The 18,109-nt window shown below is 37.2% G+C and overlaps 1 protein-coding gene across 1 annotated transcript in view; it reads right to left on the bottom strand.

The window, feature by feature from the left end:
- Positions 1 to 18,109, bottom strand: part of ZGRF1 (zinc finger GRF-type containing 1) — an 83,472-nt gene that overhangs the window by 61,257 nt on the left and 4,106 nt on the right. The window contains exons 3-6 of the mRNA XM_044224226.1: positions 17,473 to 17,553; positions 10,053 to 10,112; positions 8,517 to 8,702; positions 5,914 to 8,176 (exon numbers count right to left, since the gene is read on the bottom strand). Of these exons, the coding sequence (XP_044080161.1) occupies positions 5,914 to 8,176; positions 8,517 to 8,702; positions 10,053 to 10,112; positions 17,473 to 17,553 (2,590 nt within the window). The remainder of the gene's footprint in view (positions 1 to 5,913; positions 8,177 to 8,516; positions 8,703 to 10,052; positions 10,113 to 17,472; positions 17,554 to 18,109) is intronic.

Below are 18,109 nucleotides of genomic sequence, written 5' to 3'. Positions count from 1 at the left end.
TCCCTGCTGAGCAGAGAGCCTGCTTCTCCGTCTCCCTCTGCCCTTCCCCCTGCTTGTGCTCTCTCTCTCTCTGTCAAATAAACAAAATCTTTTTTTAAATCTTAAAAAAAAAAGTAAGAAATATGAAAATATTGATTTTTTTAATTCAAAAAAGAAAAATTTTTGGTTACTTTTTAATAGTAGGAATGCTTCCTTTTTTCTTTATTCAAACTAATTGAAAAATACCAACTCTACAGCCAATAACCTGTACTAAAAAATGCTAAAAATTAAATATTAACTGTTAGAATAAAGCTAAGACCATTACACTGCTGCTATGTGCAAACACAGATGAGAAAAAAGCACTTAATGCTATTTCTGAGTCTATCTTAAATGCATTTGACTTTGGTTTGAGAAAAAAACCTTCAATTATCTTCTAAGTACATTGTGCCAGGCACTAAGGAAACAATAGTTTCTTAAAAAAGGAAGGACACAGAAGATTTAAAAAAAAAAAAAAAAGATAAATTCAGATTATGATACAAAAGGGCTTCATAACAAAGGTTGATATGACAGAGAATAATGTTAGATAGGATGAATGGAAAGTTCTCTCACACGAAGTGACATCTAAATTGAGATCTGAATACACGAAAAAGCTACCAGCTATGCCAGAGGTAAAGATGTTCAGACAAAAGTCCTAACACATATAAAAAGAGTCTCCTGCCAACAGGAGAGTTGGCAAGTCTGCAGAATAGAAAAGAGGAGAAGATGGCCAAGCCATACCACCTGAGTATGTTTAAAAATGGGATTTTTTTTCCTTAAAGAAAAAGGTACATATTCAATCATTTCAATTTCTCCTAAAGTCACCAAGAAGACTATAATTTTAAAGTGATTATTAGAAAGAAAGATTGATTATAATTGTAAAAAAAGATAATCAGAGGCACTTGGCTGGCTCAGTTGGGGGAGCATGCACCTTTTTTTTTTTTTAAGATTTTATTCATTTATTTGACAGAGAGAAACACAGCGAGAGGGAACATGAGCAAGGGGATTGTGAGAGGGAGAAGCAGGTTTCCTGCTGAGCAGGGAGCCCAGTGCGGGGTTGGATCCCAGGACCCTGGGACCAAGACCTGAGCAGAAGGCAAATGCCCAAAGGCTGAGCTACCCAGGTGCCCTGAGCATACAACTCTTAATCTCAAGGTCACAAGTTCAAGCTTCTTGTTGGGTGTAGAGATTATTTAAATTTAAAAAAACTTTACTGTAAAAAAAAATCATAGCTAAATCTAGTGTAAACTTCATTTTTAGTTCATTGTCATTTCTGGTTTCATTATTTTCCTGTTAAAATTCAGAATTAAATGAAATTAAAGTAAGTGGATTTTGGAACCTGATGCTATTTCTAAAATAGGCTTTAAAAAGGCATTTGGCGCGGGGTGGGGGGCGGGGGAGCTGGGTGGATCAGTGGGTTAAAGCCTCTGCCTTCGGCTCAGGTCATGATCCCAGGATCCTGGGATCAAGTCCCACATTGGGCTCTCTGCTCAGTGGGGAGCCTGCTTCCCTTCCTCTCTCTCTGCCTGCCTCTCTGCCTGCTTGTGATCTCTGTCAAAAAAATAAATAAAATCTTTAAAAAATAATAAAAAAATAAAAATAAAAAAATAAAAAGGCATTTGGGGATGTCTGGGTGGCTTAGTCATTAAGCATCTGCCTTCTGCTCAGGTCAAGATCCCAGGGCCCTGGGATTGAGCCCCAAGCACATGGGGCTCCCTTTTCTGCGGGAGGCCTGCTTCTCCAGCTCCCACTCCCCCTGCTTGTATTCCCTCTCTGTCTCTGTCAAATAAATAAATAAAATCCTAAAATAAATAAATAAATAAAAAGGCACTTGGTGAAAATAGATGTGTTTTCCTTTACTGCATTCACTCAAGAATAAAACTCTAAATGAACATTTCTTTTTTTTTTTTCAAATATTTTATTTATTATTTATTTGACAGAGATCACAAGCAGGCAGAGAGGCAGGCAGAGAGAGAGGAGGAAGCAGGCTCCCTGCTGAGCAGACAGCCCGATGTGGGGCTCAATCCCAGGACACAGGAATCATGACCTGAGCTGAAGGCAGAGGCTTTAACCCACTGAGACAACCAGGTACCCCTAAATGAACACTTCGAAGATATATTCAATCATCCCACAAAAACTTCAGGAAATCTACAGGAAAAAAATCGTAACACTTTCACATATCCTAAATTGATGGTAAAACCGATTCTTACTCCATGGAGTCAATTGTTATATTCCAATAAATAGATTCAAGTTTCTCAGTGTCACAAGAAAACCAACTTACTCCTTTCTAGAGAAATCTATGATATCAGAAAACAAATAGTCAATCCTCATTACTCACAGGTCCAACCTACTTACTAAAATTTATTTGGAACCCTGAAATCTGTACCCTGTGTTTTTGGGGTTGTGGACATCCAGAGCTACAAAAAATGAGTTTCCTGACATACATTCCCAGCTGAGGTAGAACAAGGTGATACTCTGCTTCCTTGAGCTCTCACACTATGAACAAGTATCCTTTTTGTGGTCTATTTAGTACATTTTTTACACTTTGGGGCTTCTTGTAAGTGACTTTGCTATTTCAAATGTTCCCTAAGCATACTGTCTAGTGTTCCTAAGTGCAAGAAGGCTGTGATGTCCTTTACGGAGAAAACGTGTGTTTAGGGAAGTTTTTTCCAGGAATCACTCATTGTATAGTCAACCATGAGTTCAATGTTAACGGATCAACATTAATTAATGCCTTTAAATAGAAACACTCATAAAAACAAGATTTTGATCAATTGATAAAAGTGCTGTTACCAGAGGTTTGATGGAAAATACCCCTAAAAACAATGACTCATTTTTCACTAATTCAGTGTTTGTGTTGATTCAATATTTTATTTATTTATTTGACAGAGAGATGGAGCACAAGCAGATGCAATAGCAGGCAGAAGGAGAAGAAGCAGGCTCCCCACTGAGCAAGGAACCCAATGTGGGGCTTGATCCCAGAACCCTGGAATCATGACCTAAGCCAAAGGCAGTTGCCTAACCAGCTGAGCCACCCAAGTGCCCTGTGTTTGTGCTGATTCAATAGAACATAACTACTGCAAATAATGAGACTCAACCATAATCCTCTTTCCAACTTGATGAGAAAAAAGATTTCCTAAAGCTTAATTCTATAATTCCTATATATTCATAATAGGAATCTATATCCTTATATATTACATAATTTCATCTGCCCCTACTTATTTTTCATGAAAATGTTTTTCCTTTTTAATTTTTTGGAAAATAAACTATCAATTGCCATTAAACTTATCTTTCTCAGGAATCCCTTGAGATATTTAAGTACGAATTCAATTTTTTAAAAAAAGAATTCAGTTTTAACTTTTGAGAATCTCCAAGTACATTGTTCACTCACATTTATATGTGTTTAATATTGATATTTACTAATGTGTTCTATATTGGTTTTCTTTTTTTAAAAATGCTATTGGCAACATACCATAAGCAAAGTCAAAAGACCAGTGACATATAAAAGAGAGTATCTGCAACACACATCACCAATAAAGGGTTAGTATCCCCAATATATTAAGAAAAAAAACTCTTAAAAATAAATGAGAATAAAAATACCAACAGCCATTAAACATCTGGACAAAAAGGTGAGAGTTCATGAAAAAAGATGTACAAATGTTGCTTAAACATATGAAAAGATGTTAAATTTCACTTGTAGTAAGAGAAATACAAATTCAAATACACTGAAATGCCATTTCTCATTTAACAGATTAGCAAAAATTCCAAAGCTTGGCAACACACTGGCAAGACTGTGGAGAAACAAGTACTCTCATACATTACTGGTGGGGATAAGACATGGAGGGAATTTTGAAGTATCTAATAAAGTCACACATTTACCCGGCAACCCTGCGGCTAGGAATTTGTCCTGAAGACACACCTCAAACAATATGCACACACACACACGGAGAGCTAATTAATATCACATCATTTGTAATAGCAAAGTATTAGAGACAGGTTGCATAATGATGGCTCATACACACAGTGGAATATTACACAGATATAAACAAAAAATGAGGATGTGTCTTATGAATTGATATGAAGCAAACTTCAGGATATATTAAGTGAAAAGATACTAAAGAATATAGAGAGTACATTATCTTTTGTTGAATAGGGAGGGAACAAGAATGTAAATACAGAGCATTTCTTTTTGCAAAAAGAAACACAGGTATGACATATTGGCTCTGTCTAGCAGGTAGGTAAGAACAGGATGAAAGGCACAAGGAAGGCGTCTGAGTTTATGTTTTTATACAGCTTTGTTTCCTGAACTAGATTAATATTTTACATAATCAGAAATAAAAATAAATCAACAAGGATAGGCAAAAAAGTCCTCATACTGAATATAAACAGTGAATTTAACTATATTTACATCAAATTATAACATAACCACACTAAAGAGAATAACCCAAGTAACTTTTTAAAGATATTTATTTGAGAGAGAGAGAGAGTACACCTGTGTATGTACATGAGCAGGGGAGGGACAGAGAAGGAACCTGAGACTCTCCACCAAGCACAGAACTGCATGTGAGGCTCAATTCCACCACCCTAAGATCATGATCTGAGCCGAAACCAAGAGTTGGATGCTCAACCAACTGAGCCACCTAGATGTCCCACCCAAGTAACTTTTGAACTTAATACTCTATGTATTTTCAGTAGGATATATTGCAAAAACAAACCAAAAGAGGGGTGCCTGGGTACCTCAGTTAGGTATCTGCCTTCAGCTCAGGTCATGATCTTGGGATCCTGGGATGGGGCCCCACACTGGGCTTCATGCTCAGTTGGGAGTCTGCTTCTCACTCTCCCCTCCCCCCCATTCAGGCTCTTTCTTACTCTCTCTCAAATAAAATCTTAAAAAAAAAAAAAGGATCTGTGAACTTTACACATTTGTAAAAGTTTTTTGTTAGTAGTAATACTAGTGTAAAAATTTGGAAGCCATTTGATGCGTATTATAGAATTGAGGAAGTAAACGTACTAATGTTGTTGGGAACCAGAGCCCCTTCTCATTTTGGTAGTAAAGAAATACAATTGTGAATTGAGGAAGACAGGAAGAACCCAGTGTTTAAGAACTGGAATTAGAGAGATCAATATGAACTAATGATTATTTTTTAAAAAGTATCTCCTAACACATGTTCAAAAATGTCTGATTGGGGGCACCTGGGTGGCTCAGTGGGTTAAACCCTCTGCCTTCGGCTCAGGTCATGATCCCAGGGGCCTGGGATCGAGCCCCACATTGGGCTCTCTGCTCAGCAAGGGAGCCTGCTTCTCCCCTCCCTTCCTCCCCTCTGCCTCTCTGCCTACTTGTGATCTCTGTCAAATAAATAAATAAAATATTTTTTTAAAAATGTATGATAGGAATGGATATTCACATACATACTTGCTTATATGTGCCTGTATATGCTTATTTCCAGAAGGATACCCTGGAAGGAAACTAGCTAATTCTTAGGAGTGCACTGAGGTACTATACTAGAAAGGTGATTTACTTTTCACCATTTTATCCTCTATTAGAATTGATTTTACCAAGTACACATATTGCTTATTTAAATACTATCTAATTCTTCAGCACCTGGGTGGCTCAGTAGACAAAACGTCTTTGGTTCAAGTCATGACCTCAGGGTCATGAGATCAAGCCCTGCATCAGGCTCTGTGCTGGGCATGTAACCTGCTTAAGGTTCTCTCTCTCCTTCTTCCTCTGCCCCTTCCCCTGCTCACACTCTTCCCCAGGCACACTCTTTTTCTCTTTAAAAAAAACAAATTTTTAAAAAATTTACTATGTAATTCTTTAATGTAGCCTCCAAAGCAAATACTTTCCAACCTCTGAGCTATACAGAAAACAATCCAAAACGAACATGCCAATCTAACCTTCAGGATTGTTATCTGGTTCATCAGTCATCTGGCTCAGAGTTTCTTGTTGTTTAAAGGTAGTACTTTTCTTTTTCAATATTTCCAAGCCTTCTAAAGCCGTACTGTGTTCAGACAATGACTTTAAAATGGAAATGTTATTTACTAATCCAGAGAGTTCTGAAGGATTTCTAGGACTACTGCAATATTGTTTGCTTTCTCCATCAGTTTCTACTTCAACATGGTCATGGTCTAAACTTCTAATCCTTCGCAAATCTTCAGATTCAGGAATATATGCTTCCAGGTCTTTGGAAATAGGATGCTTTTTTCCCAGAGGGTAAAACAAAGAATTAGAAACTTGGGTACTTGATTTATCAAGAGCAACACATTCTTCAGAGTGATTATGATTAACATTTAATTCTTGGATACTGATGTCGCTGCTTGACGTTGACAGTAAAAGCCATTCATCATTTTTGTCTAAGTTACTTCCCATAATAAAAGGCTGAGGCTCAGCCTGTTCTGAGAATGGGCTGTTTTTAGGAGTCTGATCAGTGGCTATGTTTAAACAAGGAATATGTATATTTGAGCTTATATCTTTAGATTTATTCTGTAGTGAAGCATTATCATAGTTAATTCTGACTTTTTGAATAGATTTATTAGCATTTTCATTATTATCTAGAGATACATCATCAGTCCCCTCTAAAGAGGAGTCAAAACTGCTTAATAGATCACTACACTCTTCTATTTCTTTTCTAACGTTTCCAGTTTTCCAAGGTTCTCTGTCAACACCTACGCAAGCTTTATCACAAAACTCTGACAGCAGAGTCTCCTTAATAGGAAATGTCTCTGTACGTTTATCCCCAATAGATGTTAAAAGAGACAAATGTTCACTGCCAACTTTCTTACAGCTTGTATCTTCACATCTCTTCTGAACACTTGAACTGCTGTCATTAACCAAAGTTTCCTTTACCCAACCCTCTGAATCCTGGGAAATTTTGTTGTCTTCCTGTGATTCCTCCTCAGTGTCGCTGGTTTCAAAATTGTTCAGATTAAAACTCACCTCCACAAGTGGCTGTGTTACATTACTCATAGGTTCAGGAATACTGTTATGATTTCCAATATCAGTATTACTTTTAGAAAGCACGTTGGTAAAGTCATCAGAGATCCTAGAATTGTTAGCTATAGAAGACTCAGTTTGCAGATGTCCAGATTCTGGCAGGAATGAGATTGGCCGTTCATACTTCTTTACCTCCTGAGCATTTTCTCTACTGAGAGTTGATCCTTTTAAACACATCTGGTCATTTTGACTAACAGGTATCTTATTAATCTTTTTAATGTCATATTCTGATAATAAGCCATCACACTCCACACTGCTACAAGTAACTGGTAAGCTGTTGCTTTTACAGAATGAAGGAATTTCCAATTTTACTTCCTGATCCAATAACTGATCACTATCATCTACTGGCTTGACTTCATTATACTTTTTACCCTTTTCAGCACATGTTTCAGAGACCTGTATCCTTTCTTGTACCAAAAGGTCTTTCAAATCTAAATTTGTATTGTCTCCCTGGGCCTTTGGTTTCCTTTCTATATTATTTCCATCTTCACTAGAAGAATGTACAGGTGAGCTCTGGGAGGATAAATACATGGCCCATCGGCTTTTATTTCTCATGGTATTTTCTGATTGATGCTGGTGGTGTGAATTGTCTGTGCTTTTCGTCTCAGCACACTCTTCTTGTTCAACTATGCACTTTGGTTTAATAGGAATGTTTACACTTCCTTGTAGTTGTATCTGAGGTAGATATTCTGTAGTCCCAGAATTTAGTTCTTCAAATGTACCAGTTGATTTGGACTTCAGAAGAGCTAATATCTGTGCTTTGCTTCTGATGTTTTGTGAAACTCCTAAACAGTGAGAGGTCAAACCATCTTTTTTTAAGTTCTCACTGGTCAGTGCAGAATCTAAATATTTATTTACAGAATAGACAGGAGAGCAAAAATAATTTTCTTCACATTTCATTTCTGGGTTATTCTTGAAGGATGGAGTAGAGACAACCGAAGAAAAATGTAAGCCATTTGTCTCTCTGTCTTTGTAAGTGACACTGTTCTCAGGGCCGCTTGGCATATTATTTATATCTTTCTTGCCAGCAATAGAAAACAAAGGAGGTGTGCTATAGAAGGGAGAAAGAAAAATAGGGCCAGGTTTCTTAGCCTCAATGGACTCTGTGGATTCACCATTTTCTGTAATAATCATTTTCTTTGGCACTTGACGTGGTCCTCGAAAACCCTAAAAATATTAAAACAATTATTAGCTGTTCCGTTATCTATAAAGAAACTTTGAAATGGACTGGCTTTTTTAAAAAAGGGAAAAAAAGAAAAGGAAAGAAAAGAAAAAGGAATGTGTCTATTTTGCAAGGTAAAGTAATAAATATATAAAATTTGCAAGATTAAAATGTAAATACTCATTTGTATTAAGAGTTTTCTAATTAGGGTTTACTTCCTCACTACCTAAACATTTATTATGAAATACCATTTTAATGATAGAGTACAATAGTTTCAAATTCACTACTTCTTGAAATAATATTAGAAATATATACTGATTTACTATTTTCAACAGAGAAACTTACAGTAAACTTTCTTTTTAGACCAGCAGGCTGACATCCAAGGGACCGGCCAGAGGATATTAATCTCCTTGGATTTAACTCTGATGCTTCCTTAATGACATCCTGTTTAACAGCTATGTTTCCAGCAACTTTAACCTCCTCAACTGTGATTAAGTATCGATCACTTTCTAGGTCATCTCCAGGCTTCACCTAAATTTTAAAAGAATAAATTTTAAGAAATAAATTTAAAATCACATACATCTAATTATTTGTTCATGTGTTCTAGTAAGTCATTAGCACTAGCAAGGCACAAAAGATAATAAATAGTTATTAAACATATGAATCAATATTTAAATCTTCATTTATTATTATAGACTAGTTAACTATCAATAAGCATAAAAAAGGATAATAATATAGCAAAATTAAAGCTATCAGGTATCCTGGGTGGCTCAGTCGGTTGAGTATCTGCCTTTGACTTAGGTCATGATCCCAGGGTCCTAGAATGGAGCCCAACATCAGGCTCCCTTGCTTAGTGAGGAATCTGCGTCTCCCTGTGCCTCTCCCCACTGCTCATGGTCTCTCTCTCTCCTGCTCACTCTTTCTCTCCCTCTCAAATAAATAAAATCTTTAAAAAAAAATAAGATTATCAGCCTAGTTGGTAATACACGAAATCTGTGTATTATCACAGATAATATGCTTAGTCTTTCCTAATGAAATAATTTAAAATGAAATAATAACAACAGCAGTTAGACCCAATTAACCATCTACTAAGATAGTGCTTTTTATAGACTCTTTTGGTAAATACGGAAATACCACAACCACTATTAATTCCACAAAAATTTTTTTTTAAAATTTAACACCATGGCCAAAATCAACACAATAAGAATATACACTTTAACACTTTTAAAATGACCATATTAAACTGCAGTTCATATAAATTATTTCTAATTTTTAGACCAATACAGTAAAGTCTATCCTATGGTCTATGTTTTACAGTACAAAATTTAGACACAAGAGAAGCTAGGTTAGCTAGGAAGCATCGAAAAGTGGGATATGAACCCAGAATGACCAAACTTTAATATCCTTATTCTTTACACTAAAATATGCCTTTAGTTCCTTTTCTTTCTCCAAAAGGAAAAACAGAATATTTGAGAAAATATTATATATAGGAATAATTTCTGAAAATATTACCCATTATAATTCTCAGCCTATCGAGACCATGTAATACAATTAGGTTACAGAGTCAGTTTCTGGGGTCCAGATCCCAGCCCTACCACTGCAATTCTATGAATATGGGGAAGTAACTGAATCTTTCAGTACTGTACTCCCAATCTAAAAAAAAACACAAGAATTGTCTAAAGATTAAATGAAACAATATCTAAAAGTTTTTACCACAGAGGTGGCTAATAATAAATGTTAAAGAAGTACTAGCTATAATTAATACCATTAATACCATGACTATACTCTTCAACAATATTCATAAAGGAAGTAAAGAGATTTTTTTTAAGTTAAATACAGAGATTTAAGTAACTTAAAAATAAGATAGAAACATTAAAATACCTCAAGGCACTTAAGAAATATACTGTCCAAACATCCTCCTTTGTCATCATATAAAATTGCCTATATCAAAACAAAATAAATGTTAAAAAATAAATAATTCTGCTTTTCTTAAACATCTTCAATAGCAAGTCAAACATGGTTATATAAGTGAATCTTAAAATGAAAGAATTACCCTCTTTGTTTTGCATTAGAAAGTACATCTATTTCAAATATTTCCTAAGCAACTCTTCAGTCAGTGGAAGACAGCAAAGGTTATGCATCAGAAATTCATGAACTTAATCTCTACCCGGAGAGATTAATCCTAAAATTAATTTAGGATTTAATCTATTATTATTAATAGATTAATAATCTTATTAATCCTAAAATTAATTTAGGATTTAATCTCTAAATCCTTCCATTTAAGGAGGATCCTGGAATCGAACTTGGAAGAAAAGAGAATTGGAATGCCTAAGAGGGCAAAACAGGAAGCAAGATGAGTAAATGGGGTGCCTGAATGGCTCAGTTGGTTAAGCATCTACCTTTGGCTCAGGTCATGATCCCAGGGCCCTGGGATGGAGCCCAGAGCTGGGCTCTCTGCTTAGCAGGGAGTCTGCTTCTCCCTCTGTGTGCGTGCACGTGCTCTCTCTCTCTCAAATTAATAAATAAAATCTTAAAAAGAAAAAAAAGATGGGGCATGGAGGATAAGGGGAGATGATCAGTGCTTGAAATAAGTCATCAGCATTGGGATAAGAGACTTGTATAAAGCATAAGGAATAAAATTTGTTGAATGGAAGCTATAAGGGAGAAAAAGGAAGTTAAGGTAATTATAATTTTCTGGCTTTCTCCTTGTGTACTTAGCCATTTTTTATAGCAGTTTCTCCACTAGTCCCTTAAATATTGCTGTTTCCATCACTTTGAAGAATAGTTTGGCAGTTCCTTAAAAAGATAAAGAGAGAGATGCCATGTGATCCAGCAAGTCCACTCCACTCTACATATGCAGAGAAATGAAAACCTACATGTTCACAAAAATTTGCACACAAATGTTCATAGCAGCATTAGTCATAACAGCCAAAAAGAGGAAACAACTCAAATGTGTATCAATTGAGGAATAGATAAATAAAATGTGATATATCCACACAATAGACTATTACTGAGCAATAAAAGGAATAAAGTACTGAAGCATGCTTCAACATGAATGAACCTTGAAAACACGCTAAATGAAAGAAGTCATCCAATGAAAGACTACATATTGTACAATTCCATTTATGTGAGAAGTCCAGAATAGCCAAATCTACTGAGACAGTAAGTATACTAGTAGTTGCTTAGGACTGGGAGGTGGTACCAAGGAGTAACCATTACCAGGTATAGGATCTCTTTTGGGGGTTACAAATGTTCTAAAATTATGTTATAGTAATGGTTCCAAAATTCTGTGAATATACAAAGAAACAATGAACTGAATACTTTAAAGGGGTGAACTGAAAACCATGTGAATTATATCTCAATATAGCTATTTAAAAGATCAGTGTTTACAAAGGCTCTATCTTTTCCCCTCTATTCTTTATATTCTATATTCTCCATTTTTGTCTTTTAAGTAGGCTCCACACTAAGTGTGGAGCCCAAAGCAGAACTTAAACTCACAAACCTGAGAGTGAGACCTGAGGTAGGATCAAGAGTTGGATGCTTAATGGACTGAGCCACCCAGGCACTCCTCTATACTCCATTCTTGAGTGATATCATCTACACAAACCAGACCATATCATTCTTCTGCTCAAATCCTCCCAATGTCTCCACAGCTCCCAAAGAATAAGAACAAAAGCTCTTACAATGACCAATAAGGCCTACATAATCCCCCTGATCTCCATTTTCATCCTTGCTCACTCTACTCCTTGTTGTCTGCCTAACCCACTAGACAAACATATTCATTTAGTTTACTGGTTTGTAACCTCCATGATATTTCTACGAAGTCGAAATATCGGGGTTCACATGTTGTTTCCTCTGTATCCCCTAGAATAGTATGTAACCCCTAACAGGTTAAAGGATTCATACATTTATTTCTGTTAAAAAAATAAATGTATGAATCCACTCCAGAAGCTTCAAATATCATCTAAATGCCACATACTCCCAATCAGTATTAGTAGCCCAGAACCTTCCTGAGTTCCAGGTGTCTGAAGCCAATTACTTAGATGTTCCTATTACACTGTAAATTCATTAAGTTAAAAATAGAACTCAAAATCTTAATGTTGGGGTGCCTGGGTACCTCATTTGGCTAGGAATCCAACTCCTCATTTTGGCTCAGGTCATGATCTCAAGGTCATGGGATCATGTCCTGAGTTGGATTCTGCACTCAGGGCAAGGCCTGCCTCAGATTTTCCCTCTCCTGCACCTTGCCTCATTTGCACGAGTGCATGCATTCTCTATATCTATACATATATATAAAATAAACAAATCTTTTAAAAAAATCTTAGAAGGATTTAATTAGGAGGTTTTGTTTGTTAGGGAAACTAAAATGCTAAAGAAAGAAACTTAGAGGCAGCTGTCTGGCTCTGTCAATACAACATGCAACTCTTGATCTTGGAATTGTGAGTTCGAGTTCCAAGTTGGATGTAGAGATTATTTTAAAAGGAGGGGACATGAGCATCTGGGTGGCTCAGTTTTTAAACATCTGCTTTCGGCTCGGGTCATGATCCGAGGGTCCTGAGATTGAGCTCCCCATCAGGCTCCCTGCTTGGTGGGAAGCCTGCTTTTCCCTCTCCCACTCCCCCGCCTTGTGCTTCTCTCTCGCTGTGTCTCTCTGTCAAATAAATAAAACCTTAAAAAATAAATAAATAAAAGGAGGGGGCAGGGTAGCACCTGGCTGGTTTGGTAGGGGCATTTGACTCTTGATCTCAGGTTTGCAAGTTCAAGCCCCATATTGTGAATGAAGATTATTTAAAAATAAAATCTTTGGAAAAAAAAATCAAATAAATTTATAAATTTAAAATATTTAAAATGTTATGTTTGTTGATATTTTGATTATTAAAAGTATCTAGCTTGGGGCAACCGGATGGCTCGGTCAGTTGAACACCTGACTTTGCTTTTGGCTCAGTTCGTGATCTCAGGATCGTGATATGGGGCCCTGCATCAAGCTCTGCACTGGGTGTGCAGCCTGCTTGGGATTCTCACTCCCTCTCCCTCTCCCTCTGATCCACTCATGCTCACAACGCTCTCTCTCTCTCACTCTCTCAAAAAAATATATTAATAAAATAATAATTTTTAAAAAGTATCTAGTGGGGCACCTGGGTGGTTCAGTTGGCTATGTGTCTGCCTTCAGCTCAGGTCCTGATCCCAGGGTCTTGGGATTGAGTGCCACATTGGGCTCCCTGCTGAGCTGGGAGCCCACTTCTCCCTCTCCCTCTACCCACCCCCTACTCATGCTCTCTCTCTTCCTCTGCAAGCTCACTCTCAAATAAATATTTTTTAAAAAGAGTATTAGCTTATTCAACTTAAGTTGACTGAACACTAAGCCCACTGAAAGTTAAACTGAAGTAATTGGATTTATAAATTGAACTTGAAGTCTTTTTTTTTTTTTTAAAGATTTTATTTATTTTATCTGACAGAGAGAGATTACAAGTGGGCAGAGAGGCAGACAGAGAGAGAGAGGAGGAAGCAGGCTCCCTGCTGAGCAGAGAGCCCGATGCGGGACTCGATCCCAGGACCCTGAGATCATGACCTGAGCCGAAGGCAGCGGCTTAACCCACTGAGCCACCCAGGCGCCCTGAACTTGAAGTCTTAAAGCAAAACTAGTTTTTCTTTTTCTGTTTTAATTGTTAATTCACAAATAAGTAGCCTTTCTACATTGAAAAGCTGCTCCTATTGCTAACTTCACAGTGATAGACACATAGAGTAAGAACAGAATATGGAGTAAGTCCATCAGAGAAAGACAATTATCATATGATTTCACTCATGTGGAATTTAAGAAACAAAACACAGGATCACAGGGGAAGGGAGACAAAAATAAAATAAGATGAAATCAGAGAGAGAGAGGCAAACTATAAGAGACTTTTTTTTTTGAAGATTTTATTTATTTAGGGGCTCCTGGGTGGCTCAATGGGTTAAGCCTCTGCCTTCGGCTCAGGTCATGATTTCAGGACCCTGGGATCCAGCTCAGCAAGGAGTGTGCTTCCCCCCGACCCCACCTGCCTCTCTGCCTACTTGTGATCTCTCTCTCTCTGCGTCAAATAAATAAATAAAATCTTTTAAAAAAAAAGATTTTGTTTATTTATTTGACAGAGAGAATGAGAGCACAAGCAGGGGGAGCAGCAGAGGGAGAGGGAGAAGCAGACTTTCTGCTGAGCTGACAGCCCGACATGGGGATTGATCCCAGGGTTCTGGGATCATGACCTGAGCTGAAGGCAGATGTTTAACCAACTAAGCTACCCAGGCGCCCCAAAAGACTCCTGACTATAGGAAACAAAACTGAGGGCTGCTGGAGGGGAGGCAGGTGGGAAAATGGGGTAACTGGGTGACGGGCATTAAGGAGGGCACGTGATGTAATGAGCACTGGGTGTTATATGTAACTGACAAATCACTGAACTCTACCTCTGAAACTAATAATACACTATGTCAATTAATTGAATTTAAATAAAATTTAATTCTTTAAAAAATTTTATTTACTTATTTGTCTGAGAGAGAGTGCAAGCATGAGCAGGGGTAAGGGCAGTGGCAAAAGAGGCAAAGGGAGAAGCAGGCTTCCTGATGAGCAAGAAGCCCAACACCAGGCTTGATCCCAGGACACTGGGATCATGACCTAAGCCGAAGGCAAACACTTAACCTACTGAGCCACCTAGGAATCCCTAAATAAAATAAAATAAAAATAAACAAGAATATGGAGATCTATAACTGCTGAGGAGTAGGGCTAATAAAGTTGTTCTTTCAGTTTTGTAGTATTAAGAGAAACTATAATAGACTGGTTAGGATATGGGCTCTGTAGCCAAAAAGGCTAGGGTTAATTATGACTCCTCCACTCTCTAGCTGTGAGATCTATGGACAAGCTACTTTATCTTTCTGTGTCTCAGTTTCAACCTCAGTAAAATATATACAAAAATAGTACTCTAAAAGTGGAGTTATGTAGACTAAGTTGACACATTTATAGCATGCCTGGCAGATGACAATTTAAGTTCTTTTAAAAAATCGATCTGGGGGAGAGTGGCACTGGGGGCATTGCTAAATAGATGAAGAGAGTCAAAAGATACAAAACTCTAGTTATAAAATAAACAATGTATAGCCTGATGACCATAATTAATAATACTATATTACATATTTTTTTTTAAAGATTTTACTTACTTGACAGAGAGAGAGCATGCACAAGTAGGGGGAGCAGCAGGCAGAGGAAGATGGAGAAGTGGGCTCCCAACTGAGCAGGGAGCCCAACGCAGGACTCGATCCCAGGACCCTGGGATCATGACCCAAGCCAAAGGCAGCTGTTCAACTGACTGAGCCATCCAGTGCCCCACTGCATTGCATATTTAAAAGTTGCTAAGAGGGGCGCCTGCGTGGCTCAGTGGGTTAAGCCGCTGCCTTCGGCTCAGGTCATGATCTCAGGGTCCTGGGATCGAGTCCCGCATCGGGCTCTCTGCTCAGCAGGGAGCCTGCTTCCTCCTCTCTCTCTCTCTCTGCCTACTTGTGATCTCTCTCTGTCAAATAAATAAAATAAAATACTAAAAAAATAAATAAATAAATAAAAAATAAAAGTTGCTAAGAGTACATCTTAAAAGTCCTTATGACAGGGGCGCCTGGGTGGCTCAGTGGGTTAAGCCGCTGCCTTCGGCTCGGGTCATGATCTCAGGGTCCTGGGATCGAGTCCCGCATCCGGCTCTCTGCTCAGCAGGGAGCCTGCTTCCTCCTCTCTCTCTCTGCCTGCCTCTCTGCCTACTTGTAATCTCTCTCTGTCAAATAAATAAATAAAATCTTTAAAAAAAAAAAAAAAGTCCTTATTACAAAAAATAAAAGAAAAAATATTGTTAACTATGTATGGTGACAGATGGTGACTACACCTACTGGGATCATTTTGCAATGCATACAAATATCAAGTCATTATGTTGTATACTTGAAACTAATATTATGTTAAATGTCAATTATACCTCAATAAAAATAATAAGTAAATGGAGCAGATAGCTCTCCCTAAGTGGGTGGGCCTTATCCAATCAGTGTAAGGACTGAGTAAGAGAAAACTCCTGCCTGACTGTCCCTAAGCTGGGACATAAGTATTCTTCCTTTTGATTCAATCAGAAACACTGCCTCTTCCTGGGTCTCAAACCTCCCATCATTTATACTGAAACTACAAATTGGCTTTGTTGGGTCTCCATCTTACCAACCACAGATCTTGGCACTTGTTAGCCTCCACAATCACATGACCCAATTCCCTAGAATAAATTTCTTTTTTCCCTTTCTCTTCATACACACACACACAAACAAACACACAGATTTGGGGATCTGAGTGGCTCAGTGAGTTAAGCATTTGTGTTTGGCTCAGATCATGATCCGAGGGTCCTGGGAGAGACCAGGCTCCTGCTCAGTTGGGGGTCTGCTTCTCCCTCTCTGTCTACTCCCCAACCTCGTGCTGTCTCTCACTCTCTCTCAAAAAAAATAAATAAAACCTTTAAAAAGAAAGATTTACATTTCTTTATATACTTCTGTGTAAGTACATATATGGCTGAGTTCTAAAGAAAACTTCAAAGTTGGAGAAGAGAATGAGCCCACAGAAAATACTTAGATATCAGTAAGCAACCTCAGGAAAATGTGGTGTCACAAAAGTCAAACAAAGAATTATTATGAAGAATGGAACAGCCAAGAGTGTTGCATAAGGTCATAAGAACTAGTAAGAGAAAATTACAATTCGGCAGATAGAGATACTTGGGATGAGAAAAAAGCACATAAAGCAGGATCACCATATCTAGTAAAGTGAAAGATCACCCAGGTAAATAATTCTCTCAAGACTGACAGGATCATATCATAACCAAAGTAAGATTCAAAGAAAGTGTGAAAATAGAAGAACTCTACAAAATTTTTGGAAATTGGCAGCTTTCCTAAAACGGTGTGTCAAACTCTATATGCACCATCTCACTCTGAGCATTACAGTATTTGAAATATATTTTAAAAGATTTTTTGTACCATTAAACTCTTATTTTCTGCAAAGATAAAAATGTTTCAAAATACCTAAAAACTTTACAGATAATCCATTTCAAATTTTAAAAATCAAAACAAAGTAAATACTATTTACTGAACTTTTACAAATTTTAATTTTAACAAATTAATCACCGTAATGTGGCAATTATTTGACAACTTCTGTTTTCATACCATATCAGCTTATGGACATAGCCAACATTTTACCATCTACAGAGTCTTCTTAATATTCAATCAAAAGGCAAAAATCTGGCTTTTGAGTCAACTGCTTTGTACTTACTTTGTTTCCTAAGTGAGTGATCTTCAGAATTCCATCTTGCCATACTTTTGACTTCTTCATCTTTTGATGAGTATACAGTACCTTATTTCCAAAAGGACAAAAGAAATGGTTTCTACTTACATGTATTTAGTGTTGCATATTCTTATACCCTTCCTATATGTAAAAAATATTTAGACATCCTTTATTAAAGTAAAAGATACCATAACGATAAAAACAAAACATTAAGGATCCTGCCCCACTCAGTTGGTAAAGCATGGGACTCTGATCTCAGGGTTTTGAGTTCAAGCTCCATACTGGGCATAGAGTTTATGGTTATTTTAAATTTAAAAAAAAAAAATCAATCTTAAAAAAAGAAACTCGGTAGTAAAAGGCAAGGCAGGGTTGAAAGAAGTAAAATCTAAGGAGAAAACTGAAAAGTTAACTGAACAACAAAAATCATTTTGAGCTTTTCAGTCGTCAGTGGCAAGGAAAAAATTTGTTGGGTTACACAGAAGTCATGATCTGTGCTCAAAATGTAGTCTAGAGATTCTTAGAGGTTCCCAAGACTTTTTCAAGGTTCTTGAAATCAAAATTGTTTCCGTGATGTTATTTGCCTTTTCACTCTTATTTCTTCAGACATGCATAGTGGTCTCCCAGG

Source organism: Neovison vison, chromosome 11 (genome assembly GCF_020171115.1).
Source record: "Neovison vison isolate M4711 chromosome 11, ASM_NN_V1, whole genome shotgun sequence".
NCBI classification, from domain to species: Eukaryota; Metazoa; Chordata; class Mammalia; order Carnivora; family Mustelidae; genus Neogale; species Neogale vison.
This window is presented reverse-complemented; position numbering and strand designations above follow the sequence as displayed.